Raw genomic sequence first — 17,196 nt, forward strand, 5'->3', positions numbered from 1 at the left:
CTGGGGCACGGAAAGGAGATTGGCATTCCTCCTTGTGACCCAACCCATGACACAAATGAAAAATAAAACTTGTAGTCATTCCTTTGGGGTCTTAGCTGTTCCACCTGTAAGGTGGAGGTGTTTATACCCTGTCCTTCCAACAGAAATGCCATGGAAATGATTTTTAATCATAGAGCTGGAATGGTCCTCTCAAAAGATCATGTAGTCTATTTTAGGTTATATAACAAGAGGAAACTGAGACCCATAGTGGTGAAGTGATTTATCAAGTTCAGAATTAGGATTTAAATCACATTCAAAAACTTAATCCAGAGTTCTATACTGCATGGCCTCTCTGAGTATGGACTCATAAAAACATACAGCAGAAGACCTGCAACATGTTCTAAGAGGATCTAAGAAAGTTCATCTTTAGATGCTTTCATTCATATTGTTTGCGAGTAAAAGTTGCTGCTGGTTTCTAGAGCCGAGGATGATGGTAGGCATAAAATAGGAACCCAATACATGCTAAGTAAATGAGTAAGATTGTTATGTGAGGCAACATAATATACTAGGAAGACCTATGGCTTTCAAGGAAAGAGACCTGAATTTACATCCTAGCTATCATTTATTGACTATGAAAATCTACGTGATTCCAAAAGATCAGAAACAACCTGTGTTCACCCATAAGGGACTATTTAAATAAACTATGGAACATCCACACGTAGACTACTCTTAGTTTTCTCTTGCTATTACAGCAAATTACCACAAACTTAGTGGTTTAAAACAACACATTTATTATCTTACAGTTCTGGAGGTCAGAAGTTTGTGTATCATTGGGCTAAAACTAAGATGTTGGCAAGACTGTTCTTTTTTTGGAGGCTCTGGGGTAAAATAAATTTTCTTATTAATTTTCCAACTTCTAGAGGCTTCCCACATTCCTTGGTCTGTAGCCCCTTCTCTCACCTTCAAAGCCAACAATGGCCAGTCAAGTTGATCTCACATCACATCATTCTAACTTTCTCTTTTGTCTCCCACTTCTACTTTATAAGGATCTTTGGCCATAAAATAATCCGGAATAATCTATTTTAAGGTCAGCTGATTAGCAGCCTTAATTCCATTTACTACCTTAATTCCCCTTTGCTGTACAAGGTAACATAGTAAAAGGTTTCAGAGATTAGGATGTGGACACATTTGCCTACCACATCTCTAAAAAAAAAAACAGGGAGCCTCTCTATGTTCTGACAAGGACAACACTCTAGGATATATTGTTATGTATAAAATTCAAGGCGAAGAAAAGTATAAATAGTACACTAACTTTTATGTAGAAAAGGGAGAAAATAAGAATATTTATACCTGGTTATATTTGTATAAACAAACTCGGGAAAGATATGTAAGAAATATTCAAGCGGTTACAGATAGACAGGGAATGGCCTAGAGGGTGGGAGGATGGGGAATGAGATGGAACAAGATTTTTCAATGTGTGTTTTGAAATTAATTTGCTTTTTGAACCATGGAAATATGTTATTTTTTTAATTCAAGGGATTCATAATTGCCCCAAAGTCCCTATTATCCACTTGATAGTCAAAACCTTTTTTTAATAGAAATTTTAATGTTTTTATTTATTTTTGAGAGAGAAAGAGAGAGACAGAGTGAGCATGGGAGGGGCAGAGAGAGAGAGAGAGGGAGACACAGAATCCGAAGCAGGCTCTAGGCTCTGAGCTGTCAGCGCAGAGCCCACACGGGGCTAGAACCCACAAGCTGTGACACTGACCTGAGCTGAAGTCAGACGCTCAACTGACTGAGCCACCCAGGTGTCCCAAAACATTTTTTTTTTTTTTGAAGAGCCGATCTATCATCAACCTTGTTACTTTTCTCTTCTTAAGTTAACTCTTCTAACAGGCAGATCCTCCATTGTCAGTGGCTTTGCATCAAACAATTCTCTAACATGACATTCATAGATTTCATGAAAGTCTGCCTTTTTTGCAAAATTTTTGCAATTTCACTTTGCAACCTGTTTGTATTATGAGACGTTTTTGACATCCAGCCTTGTTGCAGTGGGAATGCTAGATGTAAGTATGGATCATGTCTTCAGATGGACATAACATTTTGTAAGTGGTCAGTTAAGTAGTAAACACTTCCATTTTAAACGTCTATTTATTATTTTTGAGGGAGAGAGCAAGTGGGAGAGAGGCAGAGGGAGAGAGAGAGAGATAATCACGAGCAGGCTGGGTGCTGTCAATGCAGAGCCTGACACAGGACTTGATCCCACGACCGTGAGATCATGACCTGAGCCAAAATCAAGAGTTGGACACTCAACTGACTCAGTCACCCAGGCACCCCAACACTGCCATTTTATATTCATAAAGTTACAGAGACTTTAATTTCCCTAGGTGACCACAGAAATGTGGATAATAACTATGCAAAACTGTGATATATATTTGGATCTATTTTAACATTTGTTATTCTGTCTTTTCTTGCAAAAGTCGTTTAACTATTATACTTTAAATCTAGTAGTAATATTGTAGTTCAATATATTTCATAGTTATATCTCTATCATTAATTAGTCTTCTATTTACAAAATATTTCATGATTCCTATCACTTTGATTTTTTTTTTTTCTAGCCAGGTTTACTAAGGTAAACTTTCTATGAAATAACATTCCTCTTCAGGTATTTAGTTTTATGAGTTTTGAAAAAAAACTTGTGTAACCACCACAGTAATGAAGATATAGAATATTTTCACACTTGAAAAACCTCCCTCATATCCCTCGTACCCTTTGTAGTCAATTCCCTAACCTCATCCTCAGTCCCTGTTGACTACTGATCTCTGTCCCCATAGTTTTGTATTTGGCAGAAAGTTACATAAGTGCAATCATATAGTATACAGTCTTTGAGTCCAATTTCTTTCATTAACATACCGCCTTTGAGATTCTCCCATGCTGTAGGATGTTATCAGTACATCATTCTTTTTATCACTAAGCAGTATTCCATGGTATGGCTATACTTTTGTTTATTTACCCAGTGATCACTTGATAGACATTTGGGTCAATTCCAGTTTGGGGCAATTATGCATAAAGCTACTAGGTGACACATATGTATGAACATAAGTTTTCATTTCTCTTGGATAAATATCTAAAAGTCAGATTGCTGGGTTGTATGGAAAATGTATCTATAACTTCATAAAAATTTCTTATAAATAACTATTAAACTATTTCCCAAAGTCCCTGCACCATTTTGTATTTCTATCAACAATGAATGAGAGTTCCAGTTGCTCCTCATCCTTGCCACTTGGTATTATCAATTTGTTTAATTTTCGTTATTTTAATAGGTGGAGTGGTATCTGATTGTGGTTTGTACTTCTTTAATGGCCAATCGTGTTGAGCACTGTTTTGCATATTTATTTGTCATTCCTTTTTCTTCTTTGGTAAAGTGCTTGTTTCAATCTTTTGGCCATTTATTATTAATTGAGTTGTAAGTTATTTAAATATTTTGTATACAAGACATGTTTTAAATTATTGTCTTCCAGTCTGTAGCTCTTCTTCTCATTTTCTTAAATTTTTTTTTTCAACGTTTATTTATTTTTAGGACAGAGAGAGACAGAGCATGAACGGGGGAGGGGCAGAGAGAGAGGGGGACACAGAATCGGAAACAGGCTCCAGGCTCCGAGCCATCAGCCCAGAGCCTGACTCGGGGCTCGAACTCACGGACCGCGAGATCGTGACCTGGCTGAAGTCGGACACTTAACCGACTGCGCCACCCAGGCGCCCCTCATTTTCTTAAAGTAAAAGAGTGTCATTGAAGAGTAGGAGTTTTTAATTTTGATGATGCCTAATATACCAATATTTTTATAGTTCATACTTTTTGTTTCCTAAGAAATCTTTGCCTAATTCAAGGTCACATAGATTTTCTCCTGTGTTTTCTTCTAGAAGTTTTATACTTTTAAGTTTATACTTACCCATTTGAGTTAATTTTTGAATTTTGTATGAGACAGCTGTCAAGGTTCTTTTTTACAATTTACATGTGGATATCCAATTGCACTATCTATTGCAAAGATTAGACTTTCTCCATTGAATTGTCACTGCAACTTTGTTGAATATCAACTGATCATATAGCCATGGGTCTATTTCTGGACTCTGTTTTGTTCCATTGATCAATGTGTCTACTATTCTTTCATCAATATTACAGTCTTGATTACTGTAGGTTTTAAGGTGGCTATTGAAATCAAGAAGTGGAAGTCCTCAAAATTTGTTGTTCTTTTTTTTTTTTTTAAGCTTTAGCTCTTATAGGGCTTTTCTTTTCTATGTAAATTAAGAAATAGCTTGGCATTTTCTACAAAAAATGCTTTCTGGGATTTTAATTGGGATTGTGCAGGGTCTATAGATGAATCTGGGGACAGATGATAATATTAAGACTTCAAAGGAATTGATACTATATAATTCTCAATTTTTTAGGAACACTTTAATTCTTGAATAGGCAGTTGAGGAGGATTTTATCAAGTGCCATAAAAATTTATTTGACCTTTAATGGAAATCACATTAAATATACCTTTACAAATCATATTAAGCATGACAAAAGCACTCTTTTCCAATGACTGTAAGTTTTATTATGTTTCCTATATAGAATTATCAAAATATCATTTAATGGTATATGTAAATAAGAGTATTTATTATTTTAGTATTTGCAAGAAACATGAATCCTGTAACATGTTCTTTGAAAAATGGCTTCTGGGATGGAGTAACTCAGGAAATAACACATGTAATATACAGCTGTAGATTCAGATTTGTCTTGGTCATTGGCTTTACTTGGTAATTGGGTATTATAGACATTCTAATATTATTTATTTTAATTTCATGTTATCTTATTTTTACATTTTAAAATTTTTTTAATAAATGATTTATATCCTTTTCTTTTTCTTTTTCTTTTTCTTTTTTTAGCAGGATGGTTATGCTGGCCAGATAAAATAATTTACAAAGACTTCCCTATACTTCCATGTTGTGGGAAAATATAAATTGTATAATAAATTCTTCTCTCAGGTATTTAATATGATTTGGCATACACATATAATGTGACACTTGTTATAAAGAGAAATAACAATGGTTTTCTTCAGCATTCATTGTATTTTAAACCTTAAAAAATATTTTCTGCTATTTAAGTATTTTTGCAAAGTAAACATAATTTGAGTGAGATTAGAGAAATTCTTGATTTTTGATATTAACCACTCTGTTGCTCAGGTTTCTATGTTGAATCTGAATCAGAAAATGTGGCACACTAAAGAAAGTGGGCCACCAGTGGGAGTGGCTGCTCGAGGGCATGTAAATATGAAAAGATATACATATCCAGAACAATCAGACTTTCAGCTTGGCAGACTACAGAGAGCAATGAAAAGGTGATACTCACATCTGAGTTAAAGCGAAGCTGACAGACATTACAAGAAATAACTTGTTTCTTCTTTGGGGGAATGGACACTCCAAAAGTATGGTTAATGACTGCTTTTTGCACAGGATCCATCTGAAGAGCAAATGATAAAATAGTCAATTTACAACTTCAAAGGACAGACAATAGTGTGAGCAAGTACAAGTATTTATATTATTTCTTAGGGTTTTAACTTGTAGTTCCCAAACAGGGATAATAAAGAATCTCACTCAATAGTAATGTACCTGTTTCCAGTAATTAAAAACAAGAACAAAAAACTGGTTTGAAATAATAACCCTCTCTCCCCCGCCCCCAACCAAGTCACAGGAGAATTACAACATCTCAAGAAATCTTATACCTATATAAGGAACCTTGAAAAATCTTAAAAGAATCATAAAATAAGAAAATTTAAGATCAAAAGGTCAGGGTCCAAATTTACTTGTTAATGTTTTCCCTATATGAGGTGATGATACATAAGATGGTCTGAAATTACCTCAATGATGATTACTATGCATATATTTAAATTTCTAAATTTTTGATTTATGGCAAAATTTTGTAAATGACAGGCTCATATTACAACATAGAAAATTCTGATCTTTATGTTAAAATAATATGTTTTATGTGCTATAGATTGACATCATCCTACTTGAAATGCATGTCACAATTGTACACTCAAATACCCAAAGCAGATTGGTTAACATGCAACCTTTGTTTAATTACTGATCAAGTAAAGTTTTGACTTATAACCTGTGACTTTCCTTCCTTTGGTTTGCATGTTCCATACATATTCAAAGAAACTCATGGTGATGAAAGTACTCAACAATAGACAAAGTATGGCATAAAGCCATGAAAATACCGGGAAAAGGTAAGAACACTATTTGTAGAGCCTATAAAAAGAGAGACAGAGTGGTGATTCTCTTGTGTACTCCAGATAATCTCCAGCATTAACATCAGACAACTGGCAGTTCAAAAAACAATGCGGATGATGAACAAAGCATTACTTATAAACCCATGTAATGCGAATAAGGACAGATCCACTGACACCATCAGGTAGGAAATCTCCTGAGGTTTGAGTTTAGGATTGGATTAGTTGATGATATTTGGTAGAGAGGAGAAATGAATACCATCCCTGATCAGGAATATAAATCAACAAAGTACAAAATTAGCAATTAGAAGAACTTAAGTACATTAGAAAAGAGGGTGGATTACAGAATTACTGAATAGTAAAGTAGCCTATTTTTGCTAAGGGTTTTAGGGGCATGACAGGACAATATATTCCCACTATACAGAACAAAAATTTGAAGAGGGGAATGTTCTGGAGTGACAGAACTATTCTATATCCTGACTATAGTCGTGGTTACACGAGTTTACATGTGTTAAAATTTATAGAACTACATGCACCCTAAAAAGTCGATTTTATGTGTGATAATTTAAAACATAAAAAAGAAAAATTGTTAAGAGTATTACAATTAACTACTAAATGTAAAATATCATTACTGGAAAATCTGGAAATTTCTTTCGTTCAAGGTCATAACTGATGTATGAAGTGTACTTAATGAGAAAAAAAAAACCTTCCACAGGTAAAGAAAATCTCAGAAGTTCAGAAAATAGAACTGTAGTTCATTTTTTAGGTTATTCACAAATGCATACACTTAAGCCTCATTCATCCCCTTGTAAAACATGAAACTATACTTTTTAAAAAATAAATGTTTATTCATTTTTGAGAAAGAGAGAGAGCATGAGTGGGGGAGGGGCAGGGGGGGCAGAGAATCCAAAGTGGGTTCTGCACTGACAGCACAGAGCCCAACGCAGGGCTCGAACTCATGAACCATGAGATCATGACCTGAGCTGAAGTTGGATGCTCAACCGACTGAGCCACCCAGGTGCCCTGAAACTATATTTTCTGATTGTTACTAGAGATGGCAAATCAGTTTGAACAGGCTTAAAAATAAAATAGCCTAACTATAATGGCAGGATGAAAAATAGTGCATTGTTTTGCAAAGTTTAAAAATAAGAGCAATTTATTGATGTTATCTCTTCTTAGAGTCTGAAAAATACTGGCTCTGTGTGAACTACATGGGATAAAACTATATGAATTTTTCCCAAACACCTGTTTTCTGTATGTTGCTTTCATTATTCTTGCCATATTCATATATTATGCTATTATTATTTACTTATTTTTTCTTTAAATCAAAATAAAATTGACTTTTTGACAACATAGCCATAATATTCATGAAATAATAGCTTTAATGTATTCTTTCTTACATTAAAAAAAGAAAATTAACATTAAAAATGAAAACTTTCATTATCTAAAATAAATGCATATATTCCTGTGGCTCCCATACCACCATATAGAAACAAAGACAAAAGACACATCTAAAATAACCTAGTCCCAAGTTTTTAGTAAACCAAGATACCTGCTGATAGCTCCAACATGACCCTTGAATATAAACATTCATTTTAAAATTTTGAAATTGTTAGCTGCCAATATAACTTTTCAAATAGCTCCTAGTACAACTTTATTCTACTTAAATCTCACATCGGCAACACATCAGCCTGAAAATATCCCCTAGTGTTCCCAAGGCTGGGAGCAATCTATCCTAAAAGGTGAATTGTGGATGAGCACCCCAGATACAAAGGCAGGCAGGTTCCCAGCCATCTGTTCTCTGAAGAATAAACTAAGAAGGTTCCTTCAAGAAATGCTTACCAGAATTGACTTCTCTACTTTATACACATAATCCTACTCATCTTCATAAAATCAACTAAACGAACACACAGCCCTTTTATCCCATTACTTGCCACCTGTCCTTAACTCTTGCTGCCTTTTATCCTTTGCACAACTTACCACTAATCCTGTAAAAATTTTATTCCCTATGTTTCTCACTTGGAACAGATTTTCTCTATTTTCTATTTGATTCTCCATATTTTTTTACACAGATTTTGGGAAAAGATTCACTCCCCACCCTTTCCCCCCTTCCCTTCACTCCCTTTTCCCCCTCCCCCCTTCTCCCCTTGTCCCCTTTCTCCTTCCTCCCTCTTTCTCCCCTTCCCTCCTCCCCCATCTAAATCTCTTTTGTCTTCCTCTGCTGTTTACCACAGAATTCTATGTTTGTTTGTTTGTTTGTTTGTTTTTTAATTTTTATTCATTATGAGAGAGAGTGTGTGAGCAGGGGAGGGGCAGAGAGAGAGGGAGAGAGAATCCCAAGCAGGTCCCGTGCTGAGCTTAACGTGGGGCTCCATCTCTCGAACTGTGAGATCATGACCTGAACCGAAATCAAGGGTTGACCACTTAACTGACTGAGCCACCCAGGCACCCCTCTATATTTCTTATTCAAATGTCATTTTGGGGAACACAATTCAGTTGAAAAAAAACTTTAAATGTCTAAAAAAGATTGTTCACTTGCCAACTCAGCTGATACCTTGAAACAGATACTATCTTGCTGATTTTGAGTATCTGCCACCAGACACAAGAGCTACAAGTACCGGAGTCATTTCAGTGGGATTCAGACATGGAATAACAGAGAGAAGGTTTTCCGATCTTTCCCTCTATTCTTAAAAGTATTAAGTGATAAAATCCTGAATTCTTTTCTTAGCATTTCTGTAACACTCTACAAGTTAGATAAAAATAATAACTATGATGTTAATTTATACTAACATATTTTTTTCTTCCACGAATGCATGTCAGTTCTCTGTAATTACAATGAGATATGGATAACTAAATTAGTGGTAATTCTTTTATTCAATTCCCAGTTTTCAGGATGAATAAAACATCAGGGTGAATAAAACATTCTCATAAATCCTAAAATGTGATAGATGCAAGTGGTCAGTTTAGTATAGTCAAAAGTATATATATGTATCATAATGATCTCATATATAAAATACTCAGGAAAATTATTGGAGATATTACAATTAAATGAGAGTATGAATTTTCTTTCAAACATCAATTGGCTTTCTCATAGACATTTGATTATTCAAAATAAACAAGTGTTTTCAAACATCTCTATTAAAATATTTATATTACTTTAAAATGAACAAATAGTTTGTTAAATATTCATATTAAGTTAGGTCATGTTCATTTATATTGTACAAGAAAGCTGTATATGGATTGAGAAAATTGTGATTCTTTGTACACTATGCTAAAGAAGGTTTTGTTTTTTTTTTAAGGAAAAAAATTCCACATAGCTCTAGCTTCCAATATTCCTTACCTGGCAGAATTTATTGGTCCCAAATAAGCCTCTTCTTTTCTAAAAAAGTAAAAGTTAGAAGTAGTCATCTGGAATTTTGAGGCTAGCAAGCACATTTTCATGAAATTCTAAAAATTTATTTTCTTTGCTCATCTCTGATTAAAAAGCCTGAAATGCTTACTAACTAAAAAGCAGCAAGAGTTAACACTTGCCACTTTTCCTAATGAAAATCATGTAGAAACGAAAAGCTAAACCTATTAGTGCAATTAACTGGTAGGTAATAAAAATGAAAGATGGGGTTGTGGCTATTACCAGGAATTGAGGAGATAATTGGAGGCTATGTGTGGACAAATGAACTATTATATTACAGTACTTATAAATGAATTAATGAAGCTGGCCTTATCACACCATCTTTTATATTTTCAATATCAGAATAAGAGCAAACAGGTATCTTTGATGTATTTACCAGGATTATGGAACCATAAATCTCTATTAATTTTTAAAAAGTACTATTTTCATTGAGCATAGCACAAAGTAATACACGTCTTCACAGTGTAGGCTATGACATAAAAATATGCAGCTGCAAATAAAACTTAGCCTCAGGGAAAAGAAACACAGCAGCACCTCACTAAAGGCAGGAGGAACACTATGGGTGGAGAGAGAATTGAATGGAGGGGCTACATCATCAAATGGCTTCGTTCTCAATGATATTTAGATTGTAGGTAATTTTGCTAGCGGGAACTTTTGGCAAAGAACAGAGAAATACAAACTTCCCTACTATCTCAACATTTTTCACAAGGCCTGGAATTTGATTTATATTCTTGGAAGAGTCTTAAAATGATTGCACTAGCCATCAAGTGGGTCTGGGTGTTAGAATAAACTGAGCACCACCCAATTAAAAAGGAAAACAGACTGCTCAAGGATTGTACAAGGTTTTCTTTTTTTTCTTTTTTCTTTTTATTTATTTTTTTTACAAGGTTTTCTTCAGTGTGATTAAGTGGCCAGGTATCTGTACTATTCTCAAAGATGGAAAAATTTCATCTGAAACTTAGCCATCTATTTTAACCAATGTTCTGAAAGGCATTTGGTAAGCACTTATTGTACAATAGAACAGGCAATACTAGTTTTTCTATTAAATGGAAGTATAAACTGTTTTTTTTTTACTTTTAAAATGTATTTATTTTATTTATTTTAAAGATTTTATTTTTTAAAGTAATCTCCACACCCAACTACCCAACGTGGGGCTCAACCTGATGACCCTGAGATCAAGAGTCAGATGCTCCAGTGACTGAGTCAGTCAGGCATCCCTGACTTTTAAAATAAAAAAATCAGTCATCCAGGGGCACCTGGGTGGCTCCGTCACTTAAGCAACCGACTCTTGGTTTTGGCTCAGGTCATGATCTCATGCCTTGTGAGTTTGAGCCCAGCACTGGGTTCTATGTTGACAGCACAGAGCCCGCTTGGGGTTCTGTCTCCCTCTCTCGCTGCCCCTCCTCTGATTGTTCCTTATCTCTCTCTCGAAATAGATAAAAATAAACATAAAAAAATAAATAAAAATAAAAATCAGTCATCCAACAAACATTTCTGCAGGCCTAATACGTCAGATATTGTTCCAGACTAGATAGGGTAGGATGAGTCCAACATAAGGACTCATATTTATAATCATAAAAATTAAAACATGAAAAAAAAACAAAAACAAAAACCCAACAGTATAAACTGGGACTGGAAAAAGAAGTGACTGTTAAGCAAAATAGTGAGGCATGAGAAGGTACATAAAAGTCTATTTTCTTTGCTCCACCCCTACTTTGGGTTTCTTTTCTCCCTTTTCTGATTTCCTCACATTTTAAGCATCCAGAATCCTCCCTTTAACAGTGATGTCAATGCGTTACCCTCCTAGGGGTGTTTTCCTTTCATTTCCTTTTTTAGCTGTGGAATAACAACAATAAACATCATAATAAGAGCAGCTTAGATTTATAGAGCTCTTACCACGCGCCAGGAATTACCCAAAGGGATTATTTTGTGCAGTCTCCACCATCGCACAAGGCAGATATGATTATCATTCTCCTTTACAAATGAGGAATCTGAGGCTTTGAGAGATTTAATAGCTTGTCACCCCTGAGTCCAAAGGTCTGAAGCCAGGATTCAAACTCAGGCAGGAGTCTCTCCCACGCTGCTCCCCGCTAATGGAACACGGAGCAGGGATGACAGGCAGTGTGGGTTGGTGCTGCTGATGGGTGTGAGATTTGAAGGAAGGGTGAGTGTTTCTTCTGCAGCCTGGAAGGCGGTTGTCTACTCCAGCTACACAGAAGGCCTTCTTGATGCTTAAGTAAGTTTCCTGAAGAGGGAAGTCTGGGTTTTCCTGTTTCTGATCCATTTTTGTCACTCTTAGAATAAGCCCATTTCTTCTTCTGTAACTTCAGGAGAGCCATATGTAAAAATTGGGGGTGTCCTGTCCTCCTTCCCCATTGTAACCATTGGACTTGCACCCAGAAAAAAATACTTAGAGGGAACACTCAGAGATTACATACAGCAGGGGATGGTCATCATTTACACTTGCCCTTGATTTACTGCCCAGAGGACCTCAACTACTAAACCCTGTGATGCAGGACTTTCTGGAAGGTTGGCAAAGCATCATTTTTTTAAGGGCAATATTATCAAATTACAATAGTACAGAAAGAATGACAGTTTTTCATCCCTTCCTTTTTAAAATTCAGATTTATGGAAAAGAATGTGACAATAGGGGCTCATTAAAATGTCAAATATAATGAAGTGACACATTTAAAAGTGATGGCTACATCACTGAAGAGTAATACTCCTCTGCAGTTCCTTCAGAAAAGGTTTTGCCTTTTATATTTGGATACTCTGACCACATGCCTTACTATTATTGTTTTACTTTTTTAAAATCCTTGAAAACTTAAATAGAAACAAAACGGACACAACAATCACAAAGACACATTTCTTCTCTCAAAGATCAAGAAATAGAAACAAGTGCATATCATTGGCAACATTCGCACAACCACCGCAGCTTTGTACTGTTTGGGATTTCAAATCAGAAAGCTCAATAAAAGTAAACCACATGGAACATCGCACTGGAATTGCACGCTACCATGAGACCTGCATTTTTGCATCTGGAATGTGTAAGTGAAGAGACTTGCCATACTGACACTGCTTCTCCTATCCAGAGCACCCTGAGAGGGGTCCATGTGGATGCCGTCATTGTCACTGAAAGGAAGACAAATGGCGTGCCACTCTCTCCACAGACTGTTGATTCAACCAGGAGTGGTATGTCTGGAAAGGTGCTTCCCCCACATATCCCCAGCTTTTTGCTGAAACCACACATTGGCTGTGCCTTGCAAACCAAATCCATTGTGTCCCCACTACAATGGGATACCATTGCTCTACTGGAAAGTTAAGCTGTCATTCAGAACTGGTATAAAGTCTAAAGTAACACAACACACACCTAAGAAAATTATGGGCCACATTATATCTTAGTCTTAGTCTCAATAAAGCTATTCCTACTATGGCTATTACTACTTCTTTATCAAATATTGTAGACTGCTAAGTATTTTGAGGTACGTGACTGTGCAGAAATGAAATGGAATCCCAGGATCCCTTTCTAGGGTCTCCCTAATGGTGGCCAGTATTATTCTGTATAGAAAATATGAGTGGAGTCGGCCCAGAGATTTGAAGCAACCAATCAGAGTAGAGCACAGATTAGAATTTCATCCACCTCCCCTTTTTTGTTTAAATTAATTTAGAAAGCTTGACATCTTTCATTGAAATTCCATATTGTCAGACCCTCTTTGAAAAGCTCTGGGATTCATCAAGCAAGATTGTATATTTCAGTGACAGTAAGGATGACTGAGTAAGCAAAAGTACCCTGTGATCTATTTTGAAGATCTATTTGGAACGAAAAATTAAACTGCATTTTCCAGGAGCGTTTTGGAGAAATTCCAACTTAGTTTTATTTTTGGATGAATAAAAACAAATGTAGAATGCTAAGAGATTTGTGTTTCTGCCTTAATAAATTTCAAGACTTCTTCCTAAATAAAATTCAAGATCACTCTGATAGTAAAAGGGGCAACATTTTTAGAGGTTAAGTGTTTCATATCAACCTAGACAGTCCTTGGGACTTTTTGCTCCTTTTCTAACACATCATACTTTTATAAATGCATGGTTTGCAATTTGCACAAACACTATCTTTTCTTGAAAATTCATTGATTTAACAAAGGTTGATTACTTGGCTATCATGCACTGTTTTAGGAATTGGACAAACAATGAAGGCAAGTCTTCAAAAATACAATGTTGTAGGTGAACAGACCCATATATCTAAAGTGATAAATAAGGTATTATCAGAGTGTTTCAAGTACCTTAAAAAAATCAGATAGGGGAATGGGAAAAAAAAAAAACACAATATTATACCACAGATAATTCCTAAAAACATTTTGGTTGTCTTGATACAACTATGATTGATACTTTTACATATAAATCCATACCAAATATGTAAAAATAATGACATTACTCCATGATTTAGGGAAGTTGATACAGAATTCAGAATCATACACCTGGTAAAAGTAAGGGGCATGTTCTTCAGCTTTCAAAGTGGTCTGTGAGATTTCTGCAGAGGATGTCCTTTAACTACCAAGTACCAAGATAACAGCTGGTTGTCAGAGCCACTACGCTCATCATCATTTCCCAAGGGAAAGGGAAACTACAGTGATCTGCATTTTGGAAGCTCTCTAAAGATGAGGGCTAAGTGCTAGAGGCCTCTCACCTGGAAACCTTCCTAATGGGTTTCTGTGCAGTGCAGTTGGCCTGGTACTTAGAGAATAGCAAAATGAGTATGTTACTTCTTGTGTTTTTTAGGTAAGTACATATTTGGTCCACGATCTAACACTTATGAAGATATTACAAGAAAATGTTTTTTTGAGGAGCCCAGGTGGCTCGGTCGGTTGTGCAACTAACTCTTGATTTCGGTTCAGGTCATGATACCAGGGTCATGGGGTTGAGCCCTGAGTTCAGCTCCATGCTGAGAGTGGAGCCTGCTTAAGATTCATTTTCTCTCTCTCTCTCTCTCTCTCTGTCTCTCTCCCTCTCCCTCCCTCCCTCTCCCCCCCCCTCTCTCCCTCTGCCTCTTTCCCCCATTTGTGCACATGTGCTCCCTCTCTAAAATAATAACAAATATTTTTCATTTTAACACTCTTAGAACTTTAAGGAGTTACTAAATGGTAAAAGCAAAAAGACTAAAAGCAAATGAATGGGTGATTTCACCACTTCCCTCTCTTTAGTGGAAAACCAGTTTAATACCTTTGACAGATAATTTTAAAATTATTCTGAGTAGAAGGAATACATTTTAAGTTCTTTTTTAGACAGTAGTTATTTTGTTAGTGGGAGATGCTGCAAGCTTAGACCTGGGTGCCCTACGGAAGCCGCACGTCTAATTTTGACAGTACATCCTTGTATGAAACCAATGTGGTCAGTACAAATGTAAAATGTTCCATTTTCCTGGCGGCTCCACATGCCTGGTGATTTTCCATGCTGCCAGGGATTAAGGGTGATGCAGCAAAGCTGTAGTTATGCCGCTGAGTAATTTAAGAAGCCACATCAAAGAGCGTTTCAAAAAGTTCAGTTTAACAAATAAGACTTTCAATTTATGTCTGCAATGGGTATGAGACTTAACTGAAGGTTCGCTCAGACCTCATTGCATGGACACACATATGCAATGTTTTGGGTGTTGATGTTCCTATTCAAACAATAGATAAGTAAACTAAAACATTCTATTGCACATTACCCATATTCAGGTTAAACAATGCACTTGGAAATGTCTAATTGGTTAATGTAATGCCTAGACCACCCTCAACTCCAATAGTAACTGCTCCTTTTCAATTCAGGGAAAAAGCATTAAGGTAATGAGCTGAATTACATCTCCTAAGAAAACCCAGCGCTTTTCTTTGTTTGTTTCCATTCTTAAATAAGCAAATGTTTCGATGTGACTGGAAACCATTAGCAGAGGTGTTTTTCCATCAGGATGTGAAGAAAGTTCTTGAAAGTTTTTTGTATTATCTTTAAGAGTTGATGTTCCTGTAACTAAAATATTTTTTGGCCAGTAGGTGCATACAGATATGAAAGATCTGTAATGCCTGTTAAAGATAAAATAACAAAAAAATTCTTACGAAATTGTTAGAAGCCCTTATGACAGAATGTAAGAAAATTTAGAAAATTTTTAAGAAAAATGAAAACTACCTGGAATCTTTTAGGAAATTAATAAGAATTTAGCTCTACTATGAATTTTAATAGCAAAGAAGAAAATGATAAATGCTATTAATATTTTTTTCTGTGAAAAAGTTACTACCTTCAAAGTATCTTTATTTCTCGATAGCAACTCAATAAATATTCATATTTCAAAAACAGCTTGGGGCACTTGGGTGGCTCATTCGGTAAAGCATCCAACTCTTTTTTTTTAAGTTTATTTATTTTTGAGAGACAGTGAGCTTAAGTTGGGGAGGGGCAGTGAGAGAGGGGAGCAGAGGATCTAAAGTGGGTTCCTTTGCTGACAGCAGTGAGTGCAATGCGGGGCTCAAACTCATGAACTGTGAAATCAAGACCCAAGCTGAAGTCAGATGCTCAACCAACTGAGCCTCCCAGGCGCCCAAGCATCTAACTCTTGATTTTGGCTCAGGTCATGATCTCATGTTTTGTGGGTTCAAGCCCCACACTGGGTTCTGCACTGAGAGTGTTGAGCCTGCTTGGGATTCTCTCTCTCCCTCTCACTCTGCCCCTCCCTAACCTCCTCTCTCTCTCTCAAAACAAATTAATTTAAAAAAAAAAGCCTAAGATATGCAAAGTTGATAATAAACTATGTTACCTGCCTCTCCCCACCCCCCCCCCCCAACACTAACAAAGTTATAGTACATGATTCGGAGTGATGGGAACAGGAACTGGATTCACCAAGAGAATCTAAACTAAATTGATCAGTTGTTTCCTGTGTCATTTAGTGTTGTCTCTTCTCACGGCAAAATAAAAAAGGAAATAGAGGGGCACCTGGGTGGCTCAGTCAGTTAAGCTTTTGACTTCAGCTCAGGTCATGATCTTGTGGTTTGTGAGTTTGAGCCCCGCTTTGGGCTCTGTGCTGACAGCTTGGAGCCTGCTTCAGATTCTGTGTCTCTCTCTGCCCCTCCCCCACTCATGCTCTGTCTCTGTCTCTTTCTCTCTCTGTCAAAAATAAATTAAAACATTTTAAAAATAAAAAAAAAGAAATAGAATATTTTGGGATTATGGACTGAAGAATAGCTTTTCTTTTTTTTAAATTTTTTTTTCAACGTTTATTTATTTTTTTGGGACAGAGAGAGACAGAGCATGAACGGGGGAGGGGCAGAGAGAGAGGGAGACACAGAATCGGAAACAGGCTCCAGGCTCCAAGCCATCAGCCCAGAGCCTGACGCGGGGCTCGAATTCACGGACTGCGAGATCGTGACCTGGCTGAAGTCGGACGCTTAACCGACTGCGCCACCCAGGCGCCCCAAGAATAGCTTTTCAATAGATGCGCAAAATACTCAAAAAGATAGAGATTCATTTGAAGACAGATCGTGAGAAGCGATTATTCTACAGTACATTGGAAAAAGACAT

The 17,196-nt window shown here is 36.3% G+C and overlaps 1 protein-coding gene across 10 annotated transcripts in view; it reads right to left on the reverse strand.

Annotated features, from left to right (window-relative positions):
• The window catches only part of ZNF385B (zinc finger protein 385B), a 406,146-nt gene that overhangs the window by 55,784 nt on the left and 333,166 nt on the right, over positions 1–17,196 (reverse strand). For 8 of the 10 annotated variants that reach the window (XM_023259514.2, XM_045034079.1, XM_045034081.1 and 5 more), the window contains 2 exons: positions 9,592–9,630; positions 5,372–5,482 (listed from right to left, as the gene is read on the reverse strand). In XM_023259514.2, coding sequence (XP_023115282.1) covers positions 5,372–5,482; positions 9,592–9,630 — 150 coding nt within the window. The remainder of the gene's footprint in view (positions 1–5,371; positions 5,483–9,591; positions 9,631–17,196) is intronic. The other 2 variants (XM_045034080.1, XM_045034084.1) reach the window with 1 other exon arrangement.

This window comes from Felis catus, chromosome C1 (assembly GCF_018350175.1).
Source record: "Felis catus isolate Fca126 chromosome C1, F.catus_Fca126_mat1.0, whole genome shotgun sequence".
NCBI classification, from domain to species: domain Eukaryota; kingdom Metazoa; phylum Chordata; class Mammalia; order Carnivora; family Felidae; genus Felis; species Felis catus.